Source organism: Patella vulgata, chromosome 5, assembly GCF_932274485.2.
Source record: "Patella vulgata chromosome 5, xgPatVulg1.2, whole genome shotgun sequence".
NCBI lineage: Eukaryota > Metazoa > Mollusca > Gastropoda > Patellidae > Patella > Patella vulgata.
Window position 1 is genome coordinate 39,106,792 of NC_065883.2, and position 18,052 is coordinate 39,124,843.

Sequence of the window (18,052 nt, forward strand, 5' to 3'; positions counted from 1 at the left end):
ACTTCGATAGGGTTCTTCCTTTCATTAAAAATCAATAATGCATATCAATTGCAAGTTTATCCGAACATGGGCCTAACTATGGAAGTAATTAAGGAAATCAACAAAATCGTCTAGGCTGACTTGTTTCACTAATCTGGACAAAACATAAATTCTAATCATACTGGATAGTAACTTTGAAACAAGAGAATGTACACAAGAAATTGTGGACGGATGACAGTGACAACAATATACGTCCTTATTAAATGGTCTCGTATAAAAATGCTACAGTACATTGGATCGTTAAAAATCTAAATAAAAATAAAAGTTGTAAAATGGTATAACTAAGATTAGAAATTAACAATATGAATCGATTTAAATGCCTGTACATCCAATAACATAAATAGAATATTCACTGATCAGGGAAAAAGATACAATTTTTTTTTTCGTATATTTTACCTTTAGTACTGTATATTTTACCTTTAGTACCGTTAAACATGTAAAATTTTGAATATAAATAACTGAATACGGTAGGAATAACAACAATGCATTTCCTAAAGTAAACGAGACAACAGTGAGGCTGATGTTCCCCGCCGAAATCCTGACATAAATAGGTGACACATTAATTAATTGCACATTTTTCTTTTTCTAAAGTATCAAACTCATTATCAACTATACACTAAGTTTCATACCAAAGGATTGACCAATGAAATTGCTTAGCTCTGCTTAGCTTTAGCAGGAAATGTTAAATCATTGAACTCAGCCAAGACATTCACCTACATCAAGTTTAAAAATTCCACCTCAATTAAAAGCAGATTTTTTATGTTCTAAAGTCTTGACTAATGAAATTGCTTATCGCTCCTTAGCCTAAGCAGAAAATTCTCATCATCGAAATTCGTCATGGTAATGATATAATGAATCTATACCCAGAGTTTCATCGCTCTCACCTAATTATAACCAAAGTTATCGTGCCCCAAAGCATCAATCAATCAAATTGCTTATCTCTGCTTACACTAAGCAGACAATGTTCATCATCGAACTCCATCAAGGCATTCACCTAATGAACACCTAACACAAAGTTTGAACATTCTACCGTATTAGAAGGAGAGTTATTGTGTTTTATAAGTCTCGACCAATGGAATTGCTTATCACTCTGCTTACCCTCAGCAGAAAATGTTCATTATCGAATTAATCAAGGTATTGATGTGATGGAACTATACATAAAGTTTCATCACTCTCACTTAATTAGAACTAACATTATCGTTTCCCAAAGCATCAACCAATCAAATTGCTTATCTTTGCTTACCCTAAGCAGAAAATGTTCATCTTCGGACTCCATCAAGGCATTGACCTAATTAACACCTACACCAAATTTGAACATTCTACCTCAATTAGAAGGAGAATTATTGTGTCCCAAAAAGTGTGACAGACAGATGGACAAACAGACAGACCCATTTTAATAGTTCCCTGCTTTCTACGAAAGGCGGAGGACAAAAAAAGAACTGCAGAAAATAAACAGAATAGATAAACTAGATACATTTATATATAAACAATTCATCTTCTGGTATTACTAAGGTGTTTTTCACATATTCTGAAAGCTAATATAATGTACAATATGATCTATTTGGGAAATTTAACACCAAAAACCTCTGTTACTCTTCTTTCAAATGTCTTTTCCCCCTAGCCATTGTATATAACATATAATATATGCAAATATAAAATCTCTAACATAAATAATCTTTACCATCACAATACTGCATCAATTTCTAAAAATGTGACTTCCTTTCCCAATACTCTATATGTCATCAATCCTAAAATATGTAGATACCTAAAGACTAGTCCTATTAAAAGGACCATGCACAATCCTTGCACAATCCTGAGTATTGTGTGCCATATAAATTCGAATGTGGGCTGGATGGTATAATAATTAACAAAGGCAAAGGGCCATTTCTTTCTCTCATTAAAAGGCTGGAATATAACAGTAAGATACCAATGATGATAGCATTATGTATATAATCCAGAAAGTAACTAATATAAAAACTGTTGGTATCTTGAATTTGTTTGGCCCACCGAGCTCACCTCCAACCATTTTGCATCTCCTACATACTAGAATTATTATACAAATTACAGCCAGGACACAGAAGACTGTCACTGAGAAGGCAAGAGTACCTGGATCTACTCTAAATGGCTCGCCTTTAGATGCGTGATATATAGCAGCCATTGTCCATGCGACACCAATACCTAAAAATACATTGACAGCATTGCTTCCAGTCACATTACCAATAGAAGAATCTGCATACTTATCATTGATAGCAGCCACCTTACTAGCAAAAGTATCTGAAAAGATAAAAGAAAGTGATATAGTCAACAAACCACACTTTTAGATCCACAGATAAACAATTTCTGCATTAGCCATCAATGAGTCTTGAAATCGCAAAAAGATCTTTCTCATTCTCTGCCCCTCTCTTAGTCTTATGGAATTCATTGCCTTACAACGCTAGAAGTACCATTAACTCCTTAAATGCATTTAAATCTGAGTTAAAGAGCTTCCTGTTTACAGAAGTATTTCCATAGCTCAATAGAGAAAACTTGAAAAGTGCAATAGAAACTTCTGCTTTAGTAGGTTGAAAAGGTGATTTTGAGATTATATTATATTATAGTACATTTGATTTTATTAGCTATCAAAAATGTATCTGTAAATTCATGTAATACAACTTTAAGGCTAATTATGTTTCAATTTTCACATGATTACTTTGCACACCTCTGGTGAAGTCGCGTCAGGGCAAAAAAAATGTCCACGGCATATTGTTTGCATTTTCATTGAACACATACCCAAGGTTTCTCTGAAGTAAAAAGATAGGTTGCCAGGGAATGAAATATACGCCCACAGCAGCTAAATCGTCCGGGCAGTCAAAAAGAGTTTTCGCATGTTTTTACAGTAATGAAGCATTTATAATACACTAAAATCTGAATGAGAATAACAACTCATTAAGTAATTATCAGAAAATCATTAGAATTTGTTTGGTTTTTATAAAGTTCTGCCCCATGCTAACGTTTATTATACGAAACATTTAATATCATGGATTTAGCTATTCAAGTTATCAAAATTCATTGAAAATCAATATACTTGTTCGTCTCAAGACCTTAAACTCTGTGTATCAATCTGAAGTCAATCGGATGATAATTTGAGCCTCTGGAGCGTCACAAGATTTTTCAAAGTGATCAAGGGCCATAACTTTGGCAGTAGGCTAATTATCCAAAATCGTTGAAAATGAATAGGAATCTTCGTCTCATGACTTCAAACACTGCGTATAAATTTAAAGCCAATCAGATATTAACTTTGACCTCAAGAGCGTCCACAAGATTTTTTGAAGTGATCAAGGGCCATAACTCTGGCAGTAATTATCGAAAATCATTGAAAATCAATAGGATTCTTCGTCTCATGACCTTAAACACTGTGTATAAATTTAAAGTCAATCGGATATTAACTTTGACCTTTAGAGCGTCCACCCAGACTGACAACAATATACGACCCCATTTCAATGTGGGCGTAGAAATTTATTTGACCGTAAACCGTAGTAAATGTCGCTCTAATATCATGAGCGAGTGACACCAACTGCTAAATAATCCCATTTGAAACTAAGCACGCGCTATCGTCTAAAACAATTACCATAACTACTTACATTATTCCAATCGAAATATTCGTCAATATTTCTTAGCGTATTTATTTATTTATTTAACCAGCGGCTGCCAGGCAGGATACACCCACATTTTCGAGAAATGGATAGAGAACAAGCTAACAAGAAAGTGATTTTTCCTACAATCAAGGGCCATAATTCAGGAAATTACAATTCGATATGCGCATATATCGAAAGGAACTGAGATCTTTGTGTTATAAACTTACATTTCAAGTTTCAACAAAATCGGATAAAAATTGTGACCTCTATAGGGTCCACAACCTTGATATACCATATTTTTACGCTATTTGAGAACAAACGGCGGCCATTTTGTTTGTCAATTTTGGGGCGATTTTCACAAAATTCAAACTCAACTGTCCTTAGGGTGGAACGGTAATATAATAATACGGTTTTTTAAATCGGATAAAAATTATGACCTCTAATGGGTCCACAAGCTAAAAACATGATTTTTCGTACAATCAGGGGTCATAATTCAGGAAGTTTCAAATATTGAAAGGAACCGAGATCTTTGGGTTATAAACTTATATTTCAAGTTTCAACAAAATCGGATAAAAATTGTGACCTCTATAGGGTCTACAACCTTGATATACCATATTTTTACGCTATTTGAGAATGAACGGCGGCCATTTCGTCTGTCAATTTTGGGCCGATTTTCATGAAATTCAAACTCAGTCGTCCTTAGGGTGTAACGGTGATATAATAATAATTTTTTTTAAATCGGATAAAAATTATGACCTCAATAGGGTCAAGCTAAAAACGCGATTTTTCGTACAATCAGGAGCCATAATTCAGGAAATTACGGTCCGATATGCGCGAATATCGAAAGGAACCGAGATCTTTGGGTTATAGACTCACATTTCAAGTTTCAACAAAATCGGATAAAAATTGTGACCTCTATAGGGTCCAGAACCTTGATATACCATTTTCTTACGCTATTTGAGAACGAACGGCGGCCATTTTGTCTGTCAATTTTGGGCCGATTTTCACGAAATTCGAACTCAGTCATCCTTAGGGTGTAACGGTGATATAATAGAACGGTTTTTTAAATCGGATAAAAATTATGACTTCTATAGGGTCCACAAGCTAAAAACGTGATTTTTCGTACAATCAGGGGCCATAATACGGTCCGATATGCACGAATATCGAAAGGAACCGAGATCTTTGGGTTATAAACTTACATTTCAAGTTTCAACAAAATCGGATAAAAATTGTGACCCCTATAGGGTCCAAAACCTTGATATACCATATTCTTACGCTATTTGGGAACGAACGGTGGCCATTTTGTCTGTCAATTTTGGGCCGATCTTCACGAAATTCGAACTCAGTCATCCTTAGGGTGTAACGGTGATATAATAGAACGTTTTTTTAAATCGGATAAAAATTATGACTTCTATAGGGTCCACAAGCTAAAAACGTGATTTTTCGTACAATCAGGGGCCATAATTCAGGAAGTTACGTTCCGATATGCACGAATATCGAAAGAAACCGAGATCTTTGGGTTATAAACTTACATTTCAAGTTTCAACAAAATCGGATAAAAATTGTGACCCCTATAGGGTCCACAACCTTGATATACCATATTCTTACGCTATTTGGGAACGAACGGCGGCCATTTTGTCTGTCAATTTTGGGCCAATTTTCACGAAATTCGAACTCACTCATCCTTAGGGTGTAACGGTGATATAATAGAACGGTTTTTTAAATCGGATAAAAATTATGACTTCTATAGGGTCCACAAGCTAAAAACGTGATTTTTCGTACAATCAGGGGCCATAATTCAGAAAGTTACTGTCCGATATGCGCAAATATCGAAAAGAACTGAGATCTTTGGGTTATAAACTTACATTTCAAGTTTCAACAAAATCGGATAAAAATTGTGACCTCTATAGGGTCCACAAGCTAAAAACGTGATTTTTCGTACAAACAGGGGCCATAATCCATGAAGTTTCGATCCGATACATGCCAATATCGAAAGCAGCCGAGATCTTTTGAGGATAAACCTATATTTCAAGTTTTGTCGAAATCAGATAAGAATTGTGACCTGTCCGGATCGACGGCATAATACGTCGACATGAAAATGTGGGCGTATAAAAACATAAACCCCATTCAAAATATGATCATAAATCCGACAATATGCCATCAAAATAGAATCTTTTCTCCCGACATCAGACGTATTAGATTGGCACGTTTACACCTCTTAATTCCACGTGTGTTGCGAGATTTCTACTTTCATTTTGCGTGTGTGTGAAACAGCTTTATTTAACTTTGGCTTCCACTGAAGAAATATCACAGACAAGTTATCGGACACAATGTATATTGATTTGGGGTGTTATATATACTATTAGGATATGTGTAATATATGACTAATGTCTACGGCGACATCAAGGAGATTAAAATGTGAGACAATGGAGAAATCACGGGTTTATCATGTAGATTAAGTTTATTGGATTGATAGTCTGACAAAGGAGAAGCAATGACTTCTGTTCAGGATTGAATTGATGAATTCTCCGACAAAGAATTAAGTCAGCCAATCAAGGCAGATAAAGTAGTTAACAGGCCTCGAAATGTTAACAGGTCGCTTCAGTACATAACCTGTCACTCTCAATTATCAAACTGAAAGACTACTAATCACATCACACATATCCATACATGTAGGTACACACACACGTGGTTAGGTCTTTGACGTACATTGCTCTATATAAATATCGTAATATGAAACCTTTTTATTTCTTGGACATCGGAATGCCTAAAAGTTCTTGAAAGTCGGCAAATCTGCTTTGGCTCAGCGACTCGAAGATTCGTACAATTCTATCATCCGTATCAACGTGAATTCCGCAAAGTATCATGGTACCACACTTCCGTACTAAATCGAATACTTCACCGTTGAGTTGTAGAATTCAGATTTTAAAATATCCGTAATAAATTGAATATCAAAACACAAATCACACCTGTGCATGGCACCGTATTTACATGTACCGCGTGCGAAGGACAGATAACGCCACCTGGAATTCCCTTCTCACATATCCGGACTATATTTACGCTACAAATTATATTTATATATATGAAATATTTTTCCGACCTGATTTTTTGATTTTGTCAAATTGTCTTATAAATTAAAAATAGCCTTTATTTATGGAAAATTGTTTAAAACTTTTTAAATGATTAAATACACCAAGCAACGAGCCGTGTTCATTTCCATTCCAACCACTACTATATTTACTGTGGTGTCGTTACGGTAGAATTATTTCAGGTGACTTGGGGGTGCGTTTTAATTTATTCAGATATAATACTCCATAATGCTATAAACTAGTGTCAAGCAGATGAAAACAAGCGTAGATGGTGTGAAATTCATTGATATAAAATTGTTTACTTCCAAACTGTGTGAGTAACTGTAGCCTACGACAGAGCGAAATGTAAACAGTGCAAATGAGGGCTTTTCGCGGAATTTCCGTGCTTAATTCTTGCATTTAGAAACGAATAATTAAATGTACATGACGTGGACGTGAGTATTGTGGTCAATTTACTGAATATCAAGTAAAATTTAGTCCACCTGTCGCAAGCGACAGGTAGTTTTATTTGCCACCTGTCAGACGAAAAAATCGCCCGTCGGCAACAAGTAGACAGGCGAACATTTCGAGCCATGAGTTAATCAAGGTAGGTGTATAGACGGTATAAAATGCTAAATACATTGATCACTTAATTACCTAATCAATCCAGCCTATTATCAACAATAATCAGGTTGAGTGGTAGTTATACACTCAGTACACTACATTAATTTTGGAATTTTGAATATTATTTACCATGTCTTGATGTCCAATTCGGCATATTCCTGGTCAGACAATTTCAAGTTTCATCAAAATCGGGTGAAAATTGTGACCTCTAGAGAGTCCACAACATTGATCTACCATATTTTTACACTATTAGCATACAAAGAGCGGCCATTTTGTCCAGCAGTTTTGGTCTGATTTTCACGACATTCGAACTCAACGAAGATTAGGGCGTAATAGTGATATATTCAACTCTAGAGGGACCACAAGCTTAAAACGTGATTTTTCATAAGATCAATGGCCATAATTCAGGAAGTTACGATCCGATATCTGCGAATATCGAAAGGAACCAAGATCTTTGTGATATAAGCATCAATTTAAGATTGCATCAAAATCGGAAAAAAAATTTGGCCTCTAGAGGGTCTATAACTATGATATACCACATATTCACACCATTTGCGTTATACGAGGGGCGGCCATTTTCACACAGTTTTTTTAAATCGGATAATAATTGTGACCTCTAGAGGGACCACAAGCTTAAAACACGATTTTTTGTACAGTCAAGGGCCATAATTCAGGAAGTTACGATCGAAAGGAAATGAAATGAAATGGGGTTTAACGTCCTACTGTTCTGTTCCTATGCTAGGCTAATGAAGATGGGCATACGCCATACAGTGTGCCATGAGGAAAATTTTTGCCCGGGCAGCGGCACTATCGCCTTCTCTTATATCGAATTCCAACTGCCAAGGGATCTTTTACGTGCATTCTAATGTATGGACGGGACCTCGGTTTTTCGTCTCATCCGAAGGACTAGACAGCTGTCCTTGTCAGGCCCTCCGTCCTGCATCACTGACAAGGGGGAACCACGCCGGAAAATATGGATTAACTTTCTCGGCCAATGCAGTATATCGAAAGGAACCAAGATCTTTGGGTATTTCAAGTTTTATCAAAATCGGATCAAAATTGTGAGCTCTAGAGGGTCCACAACCTTGATATACCATATTTTTACACTGTTTGCATTTGAGGGGCGGCCATTTTGTCTGATTTTCACGAAATTCGAACTCAACCATCATTTAAAGTGTAACGGTGATATATTCAAACGTTTTTTAAATCAGAATAAAATTGTGACCTCCATACTTTGCGTACAATCAGGGGTCATAATTCAGGATAAAACATTGCTAAAATAAAACCTACCTGGGACACTTGTTCCCAAAGCCACAAATGAAATAGCTGTCACAGCATCTTTCAAACCAACAGTACAGCCAAAACCAGATGCTAGATCACCAATGAAGGCTGTTAATAATCCAATTACTGATATAGACACAATAAAACATGCCCAGCCACCCCAATAGTCTGAAATTAGAAAAATAAAGCTCTGTTCATTCTTCGTGTTCATATTATAACTACATATGATCAGAGACCTGACTACAATTCAAGAATCTTGATAGAATAAATGAAGACAATGCTCACAGTTTAATTAGGATGGGTCATTCCATTTATTAGGAGTCCAAGTGACATTTCAGCTGCTTATAACTTAAAAGGTTTCATTGATCATTTATTAATAGAAAAAAAATGTCTGCTTATTACGGAGGCCCATTAGAGCCAAACAAACAAAAAAATATTAATCGGTTTGAACGAGTTAGTATCTCGTTTGAACGAGTTAATGATCTCATTTGAACGAATTAGTATCTCTTTTGAACAAATTAGTATCTCGTTTGAAGGAATTAATTATCTCGTTTGAATGAATTAATTATCATGATTGAATGAATTAATTATCTCGTTTAAACGAGTTAGTATCTCGTTTGAACGAATTAATTATATCGTTTGAACGAATTAATTATCTCGTTTGAACGAATTAATTATCTCGTTTGGATGAATTAATTATCTCGTTTGAACGAATTAAGATTTCGATTGTACAGAAGCGTGTAAGGGAAATACAGAAATTGTGATCATAACAGGTGATTTTTAGTAAAGAAGTTCTTTACTATTTCTAGCGTTACCGTCAGTAGAAGGAACTACATTTATGAGAAGGAGAATTAGTATAGAATATGTTGGAAGTTATCCACGTTTTAAAAGCCGAATATGTTTAATGTTAGCCTGAATTAGGCACAACATTGTAGTGAAGTCATTGTTTTATGACATGTATATGTTTAAACAGCATTTTGCAAGAGCTAAATCTGCCTATTACAGGTCTTTCTGTAGGCCTTAAATGTTATATAAACCATTCATTAGACATTTATTAACATTTTTAAGTAGATTAGAACGGTTCGGCCATAGAGAACTTAGGGGAGAAGAAACAACTAATTTGCGACGTCTAATTTAATGGTGCGAGTCTTGTTAGAAAAGTCTGTAGTCCTCGGATGACACGAAAAACCTGTGGAATACAGCAGCAGTATGCAAAACGAAGCAAGCGTAGTAATCGTGCCGAAACATTGCCCACATTGCATGTCTCACCCCTCCACTAGGGTCCCGTGTGGCAAAGCGACGCTGCTGTTGGTTTACTTGCTCCAGAGAACCGGGGACGTGAAACCGAGAGCCACAGAGGGGAACGATGGCTCCAGGTGAACCAAAAGGGAAAGGTCTCTGTGTTGGCTTTTGCTGGTAATCAAGTGTAGGGTGGTTAGAACAGCCGTTCCTCGCTTGAGCCAGCGTTCTCCTATGCAACCCCCGGCTTAAGTCATCGGTCCTATCGAGGAAGTCGGCCACTGACAGCGTCGCTTCTCCGCAAGGTTCCCTCGCGGGAGGGATGCGACGTGCAATAAGATAAATTTTGCGGCACTAATACTCCTGCTTCGTTTTGCATGCGAAAATTAGTTATTTCTTTTAACACTCCCACCCCACCCCTGTATCTTAGAAACTCACCCAAATCCTCTCCCAAGGCAATCAACACTGGAAATAATAACATTAATCCTCTTAATATGTAAACATCGCTGACAAGCAATCGTATACCTGTGGAGCTGTTCACTGAGCTAGTGAAAATTCAGCTAAGGCACATCTACCATTTTATTTCTTAATTGGGTGCATTTCACGTCCTTAATATATCACGTTTATACCTGTCGTATTGCTGTTTAAGCATATATACATGTCATAAACAATGACTTCACTACAATGTTGTGGCTAACATTAAACAAAATGGATTATTTCCACGGTATTCTATACTAATTCCCCTTTTCACAAGTGTAGTTCCTTCTACTGGCGCTAACGCCAGAAATAATAAAGAACCTACGCGCATTAAATCATGTTATCTTTATTTGAAACACAATTTCTGCATGTCCCTTCCATGCTTCTGTAGGCTACAACCGAAATATTAATTTGTTCAAACGAGATACTAACTCGTTCAAATGAAATAATTAATTCGTTCAAACGGGATACTAATTCGTTCAAACGAGATAATTAATTCATGCAAACGAGATACTAACTCACTTAAACGAGATAATTAATTTGTTCAAACGAGATACTAATTTGTTCAAACCAGATACTAATTCGTTCAAATGAGATACTAATTCGTTCAAACGAGATAATTAATTCGTTCAAACGAGATACTAATTCGTTCAAACCAGATACTAATTCGTTCAAACGGATTAATATTTTTTTTTTGTTTGGCACTAATGGGCCTTCGTACTAATGTAATGCCAGAAATAATAAAGAACCTACGCGCATTAAATCATGTTATCTTTATTTGAAACACAATTTCTGCATGTCCCTTCCATGCTTCTGTAGGCTACAACCGAAATATTAATTTGTTCAAACGAGATACTAATGCGTTCAAACGAAATAATTAATTCGTTCAAACGGGATACTAATTCGTTCAAACGAGATAATAAATTCATGCAAACGAGATACTAACTCATTAAAACGAGATAATTAATTCGTTCAAACGAGATAATTAATTCGTTCAAACGAGATACTAATTCGTTCAAACCAGATACTAATTCGTTCAAACGGATTAATATTTTTTTTTTGTTTGGCACTAATGGGCCTTCGTACTAATGTATCCATGTAATGTTTCAAAATAAAAAAAAATTATTTTGGGGAGTCGAACGATAAATCAAAAAATCAAAATATATGTGGTGACCCTTGAAACAAAAGTTAAATTATTGGACATTTTGCAGTTGTGTTTTTTAAAAGTTAAAAATTTTTTGAACATATCTTTAAATACCGGTAACTAAAAGTATACTCCTTCTTAAAAAAAACAGCGGCTGCCAGGCAGGATACGACCACATTTTGCAAGTGATGGATAGAGGGACCATAACATTGATATACCATATTTTTTATGCTATTTGAGTATGAGGGGCCGGCCATAATGTCTGTCAGTTTTGGTCAGATTTTATCCAAATTTGGACTCAACTATCATTAGGGTGTTACAGGTCCACAAGCTAAAAATGCGATTTTCGTACAATCAGGGGGCATAATTCGGGAAGTTGCAGTCTGATATGCGTGAATATCGAAAGGAATTGAGATCTCTGGTCTGGGTTATAAATTTACATTTCAAATTTTAAAAAAAATCAGATAAGAATTGTGACCTCAATAGGGTTCACAAGCTAAAAACGTGATTTATCATACAATCAGGGCCATAATCCATGAATTTACGGTCCGATAATGCCAATATCGAAAGTTTCAGCTAAATCGGATAAAAATTGTGACCTCTATTGGGCCCAGAAGCTAAAAACCTGATTTTTCGTACAATCAGGCTTGAATCTCAAAAATACATATTTTAATCATGTATTTGTACAGAATATCTCCAAAACACATTTGATTAAATCAGTGTTCTAAACCGAACTAAATACATCAAAAAAGAGGATGCCTGAGCAGTTGATTCACATAAAAACTGCACTTTCTCCATGTTTTTTTGGCATTGGCGAATCTACTCGTTTTTCGATATTCAAAATTAAATCTCAAAAAAGCAGATTTGATGGATGTATATCTACAGAATGTCTTGAAAACACATAAATTAATTAAATCAGTTTTGTAAAACAAACTAAAGATATCATAAATGAGGATGCCTGAGCAGTGGATTCACATAAAAAAAGCTCTTTCTCCTTGCTTTTGATATTGGCGAATGTCGAAAAACAAGCTACTCGTTTTTCGATATAATTCAGGCTTGAATCTCAAAAATACAGATTTTAATCATGTAGATCTCTACAGAATGTTTCCAAAACACATTTGATTAAATCAGTGTTCTAAACCGAACTAAATAAATCGTAAAAGCGGATGCCTGAGCAGTGGATTCACATAAAAACTGCTCTTTATATTGGCAAATCTCGAAAAACGAGTATTCAGACTTGAATCTCAAAAATACAGATTTTAATCATGTATATCTACAGACTGTTTCCAAAACACATTTGATTATGTAAGTATTCTAAAACGAACTAAAGATATCATAAATGAGGATGCATGAGCAGTGAATTCACATACAAAAGCTTTTTCTCCTTGTTTTTTTATATTGGCGAATTTCGATATTCAAACTTGAATCTCAAAAAAGCAGATTTAATGGATGTATATCTACAGAATGTACCCAAATACGTTTTCTAAAAAGAATTAAAAATATCATAAAAGAGGATACCTGAGCTGTGGATTCACATAAAAAAAGCCCTTTCTCCTTGTTTTTTTGATATTGGCGAATGTCGAAAGAGCTACTCTTTGTTCGATATTCAAACTTGAATCTCAAAAAAGCCGATTTGATGGATGTATATCTATAGAATGTCTCCAAAACACATTTGATTAAATCAGTTTTCTAAATCGAACTAAATATATCGTAAAAGAGGATGCCCGAGCAGTGGAATCACATAAAACTGATCATTCTCCCTTGTTTTTTTGATATTGATGAATCTCGAAAAACAAGCTAACTACTTTAGTGTTCATTTTAGAATACTTATTTAAGGATACATTATGGGAGATTAGATAAAGAGCTGGCAGTTCTCGCTATAATAGTTAAAAACTAGATAATGTAAAGGTAATTTGTTGAAAATTTTAGTCAAATTGATCCACTATGAAACGAGATATCAGCTTTGGAAATTTCCGCCCAGCCTCGTTCATTATTACTAAAGTTAAAAAGCATAGTCTCGATTATCCATTGTTTTGATTTAATTATCAATGAGCGTTAAGCAGCATATAGGATTCTAATCCAGTCGATATCGAAGTCTAGACTTGACATCGAGAGTTGATTATGGTCTGGATAAGTTAATTAATGTCTAATTAATAATTTAGATAACATTTCAGGTCTAAAGAAAGACCTGCAATAGGCAGATTTAGCTCTTGCATAATGTATGTTTAATCAACTATGTTTTGGAGACATTCTATATATACATCCATCAAATCTGCTTTTATGAGATTCAAGCCTGAATATCGAAAAACGAGTAGCTTGTCATTCGCCAATATCAAACTAGAGCGCCCACAAGATTTTTAATTATCGGAAATCGCTGAAAATCAATAGGCTTCTTCGTCTCATGACCTTAAACATTGTGTATAAATTTAAAGGCAATCGGATATTAACTTTAGCTTCTAGAGCGTCCACAAGATTTTTTGAAGTGATCAAGGGCCATAACTCTGGCAGTAATTATCAGAAATCACTAAAAATCAATAGGCTTCTGTCTCATGGCCATAAACACTGTATATAAATTTAAAGTCAATCGGATATTAACTTTAGCCTCTAGAGCGTCCACAAGCAATTGTGGATGCCGGACGGACGGGAACGACGACAATATACGACCACATTTCAATGTTGGCGTATAAAAATGAGCTAGTTGTTTTTCGTTATTCGCCAATATCGAAAGATAGGTTGCCTGGCAACGAAACATACGCCCACAGCAGCTACATCGTCCGGGGAGTCAACAAGAGTTGTCACATATTTTTAATTTTTATGGTGATGAAACATTTATAATACATTAAAATCTGATTAAGACTAACAACTCATTAAGTAATTATCAGGAAACCATTAGAATTTGTTTGGTTTTTATAAAGTTCTGCCCCATGCTAACGTTTAGTATACAAAACTTTTAACATCATGGATTTAGCTGTTCAAGCAAGTCATAAAGATTCATCAAAAATCAATATACTTGTTCGTCTCAAGAACTGATACACTGTGTATCAATTTAAAGGCAATCGGATATTAACTTTAGCTTCTAGAGTGTCCACAAGATTTTTCAAAGTGGTCAAGGGCAATAACTCTGGCAGTAATTATCAGAAATCGCTAAAAATCAATAGGCTTCTTCATCTCATGACCTTAAACACTGTGTATAAATTGAAAGTCAATCGGATATTAAGTTTAGCCTATATAGCGTCCTCAAGCAATTGTGGATGCCGGCCGGACGGACCGACAACAATATACGACCACATTTCAATGTGGGCGTATAAAAACGAAAATCGAGCTAACTTCACACTAGGGTGTTTCATATTTGAACTTTTTTTCGCGATTGAACTCTACCATGTGCTTCCAATTGGGTCCAAACTCATCACCAGCAAATATTATAATTTTCTGTCTCTCTTGTATGATCAAATATTCATAGAGGACAACCCGTATAACTAATTTAGTAGTTTATTAATCTCCATTTGTGTAGATAGGCTTGTTTATGACATTTTGGTGGAGTTTAATCATCGTGGTCTTAACAAATTCTACAGAAAAAGACTTTTAGAAAAAATGCCAAATTGCAAGCCTCCGGAATTTTGATGCTAAAATTCTGAAATAAATTGCAGAACATCTCTGTGCCTTTTCGATGCATTGTGCCACGTTTTATCTTTCTACTCTAACGGGAAGTATTTTTTCCGACTTTTTCAACCAGCGGCTGCCAGGCAGGATACGCCCACATTTTCGAGAGATGGATAGAGAACAAGCTAACAAGAAAGTGATTTTTCCTACAATCAAGGGCCATAATTCAGGAAATTACAATTCGATATGCGCATATATCGAAAGGAACTGAGATCTTTGTGTTATAAACTTACATTTCAAGTTTCAACAAAATCGGATAAAAATTGTGACCTCTATAGGGTCCACAACCTTGATATACCATATTTTTACGCTATCTGAGAACGAACGGCGGCCATTTTGTCTGTCAATTTTGGGGCAATTTTCATGAAATTCAAACTCAGTTGTCCTTAGGGTGTAACGGTGATATAATAATAAGTTTTTTTAAATCGGATAAAAATTATGAACTCTATACTAGGGTCCACAAGCTAAAAACGCGATTTTTCGTACAATCAGGGGCCATAATTCAGGAAATTACGGTCCGATATGCGCGAATATCGAAAGGAACCGAGATCTTTGGGTTATAGACTTACATTTCAAGTTTCAACAAAATCGGATAAAAATTGTGACCTCTATAGGATCCACAACCTTGAAATCAGTCGTCCCTAGGGTGTACCGGTGATATAATAATATGTTTTTTTAAATCGGGTAAAAATTATGACTTCTATAGGGTCCACAAGCTAAAAACGTGATTTTTCGTACAATCAGGGGTCATAATGGGAGATATTACAAAGAGTTGTCTGTCCTTGCAGATAGGCGGCGCTGCGTACTTTTCGGTCCAGCGGGTAAACACGGCTCCAAAAGTCCATTAATCCTATCGTTGACGCTCTATTGACGCTTAGCCTATTATACTTTTTTATCATGAAAGATTACGGTAATTGGACCCTTTCCCAGCTAAAAACTGAATTGAGATCCAGAGGTGCAAGAGTATCTGGTCGAAAAAGAGAACTTGTTGAAAGGTATGGGAAATTTTAATTTAAGAACTACGACTGGGTATGACTCACCAAGACCAAGGCAAAGGCAAAGTCAAAGTCCATCGCGTACTGCAGACGGCTAAGACCGGTGTCACACAAACGCGACTGCAAACAACAAATATTAAATAGAACGGTTTTCTAGGGTGTCCTTTTATTTTTATCAATCGAATAAAATATATTTGACATTTCAATCTGAATAATAAAGTGTTTCTCCGGGAGTAACTGTAAATTGGGTCCCTTCCAAGTTTCCCGATTGTCGAGTCGGTCAGACCATGAAAACATTCAATGATTTTAGCTTTAATGTTAATGACATATTAACACTAAACGGATATTAAAATGCGCCTAGAAATTGTAGAAAGAGGTACTCGGGTTTGATAGCTTATCAACCCGTTAAAATTTGTCCGGCTACTGCGGCTAGCCTATAAGCCTATTTTAGTATTTATAAACAACCCTGACAATCGAGTGGTAGATAGTCACGTGAACGGCCATTATTTCAATGAAGTAAATAAGCAATCACGACAATTTCTCTGTCGCTTTTTTTTGCGCTCATTATTGACGGTAACTCAAATCGATTTACAACCGCCAACTACTTGATCCCATCCATTGTTTTCTCCCATTAAAATTAACACTCACTGGCATTGATACGGCATTTTGGAAAAAAATCAAGTTCTGAAGTTGACAAAGTGAACGTACGTAGGCCTACTTAACCACCACAGTGACACGTCAGTGCTTTTTTAGTCTAAAGTTTGAGTTCAGAGTTTCAAGTTAAATGACTTCATGAACTAGTTCTAACAAAGGTACATTTATATATTGTTTATCTTTTCAGACTGGAAGCTTATGATAGTAATTGTAATTTTGGTAAACAGCCTGAAGCAGTAAATAAAGAATATGAAATGATTTTGCCCTGTTTATCAAGTTACAAAGATATAAATAAGGATACAGAGTTTCCAGTAATTAATATTGATAAAGATGTCAAGTTTTATTTACAACCATTAGAAAAAGAATTTGATTTGGAAACTGTAAAAAATCTTTATGATCAAAGATTCCTCAAGTATTTTCGTGTATTCAAAGATTCAGATGCTGGTGCTTACTTTATAAGGTCAGAATGTAAAGCAGAAATGCGAAAAAATATGAGTTACCATGTTGATATAAGAATTGATATTTTCGATGGTATAAAGGAGTGCCAGTGTGAATGTGCAGTTGGCATGGGTCCAACAGCACATTGCAAGCATGTCTCTACTGTACTCTATGCATGTTGTCAATTTAGGGAAAATAAATATATTCAGACGGAAGAAACATGTACTCAGAAGTTACAAACTTTCCATCAAAGTAAGCCTTACTATGGTAGTCCTATTCAATCACGCAGCTTGCCATTATCAGCTCAACTAAGTCATGTTATCTTTGAACCAAGACCTGCACAATTTAGGCTCAAGAGTAATTATTCAGATAATTTCCGTAGTGTATGGTTAAATAATTCTAGAGCCAACAGTTATCCCGTTTCACAATTTTATGCTCCTGCAGATTCATATGCTGTAGACCGCGACCATGACTACCTTGATAAATCTCTATGTGATCTATGGTTGGATAAGATGAATATAACATCTATTAGTACTCAAGCAATACAAGATATAGAGACACTTACTAGAGGACAGTCTAATAATACAGAATGGTGTAATACAAGGCGAAAAAGACTACATTCTTCAGTATTTGGCAGAATCTGCACTGCTACTGACAGAACAGATAAGTTGAAACTTGTACAGAATTTTGTTAAAGTTCCTGAAAATATTTCTTCACCTTCGTTATCTCATGGTAAACGTTGTGAATGTATTGCCATACAACAGTATGAGGAGATTTCCAAAGTTAAAACAATATCGTGTGGAACATTTGTATCAGAAA

The 18,052-nt window shown here is 35.4% G+C and overlaps 1 protein-coding gene across 1 annotated transcript in view; it reads right to left on the bottom strand.

Annotated features, from left to right (window-relative positions):
* Positions 1–1,501: 1,501 nt before the first annotated feature.
* LOC126820649 (sodium/calcium exchanger 1) overlaps positions 1,502–18,052 on the bottom strand; it is a 145,690-nt gene continuing 129,139 nt past the window's right edge. Inside the window, exons 6-7 of the mRNA XM_050548728.2 lie at positions 8,636–8,794; positions 1,502–2,313 (exon numbers count right to left, since the gene is read on the bottom strand). Of these exons, the coding sequence (XP_050404685.1) occupies positions 1,937–2,313; positions 8,636–8,794 (536 nt within the window). The 3' untranslated portion in view covers positions 1,502–1,936. The remainder of the gene's footprint in view (positions 2,314–8,635; positions 8,795–18,052) is intronic.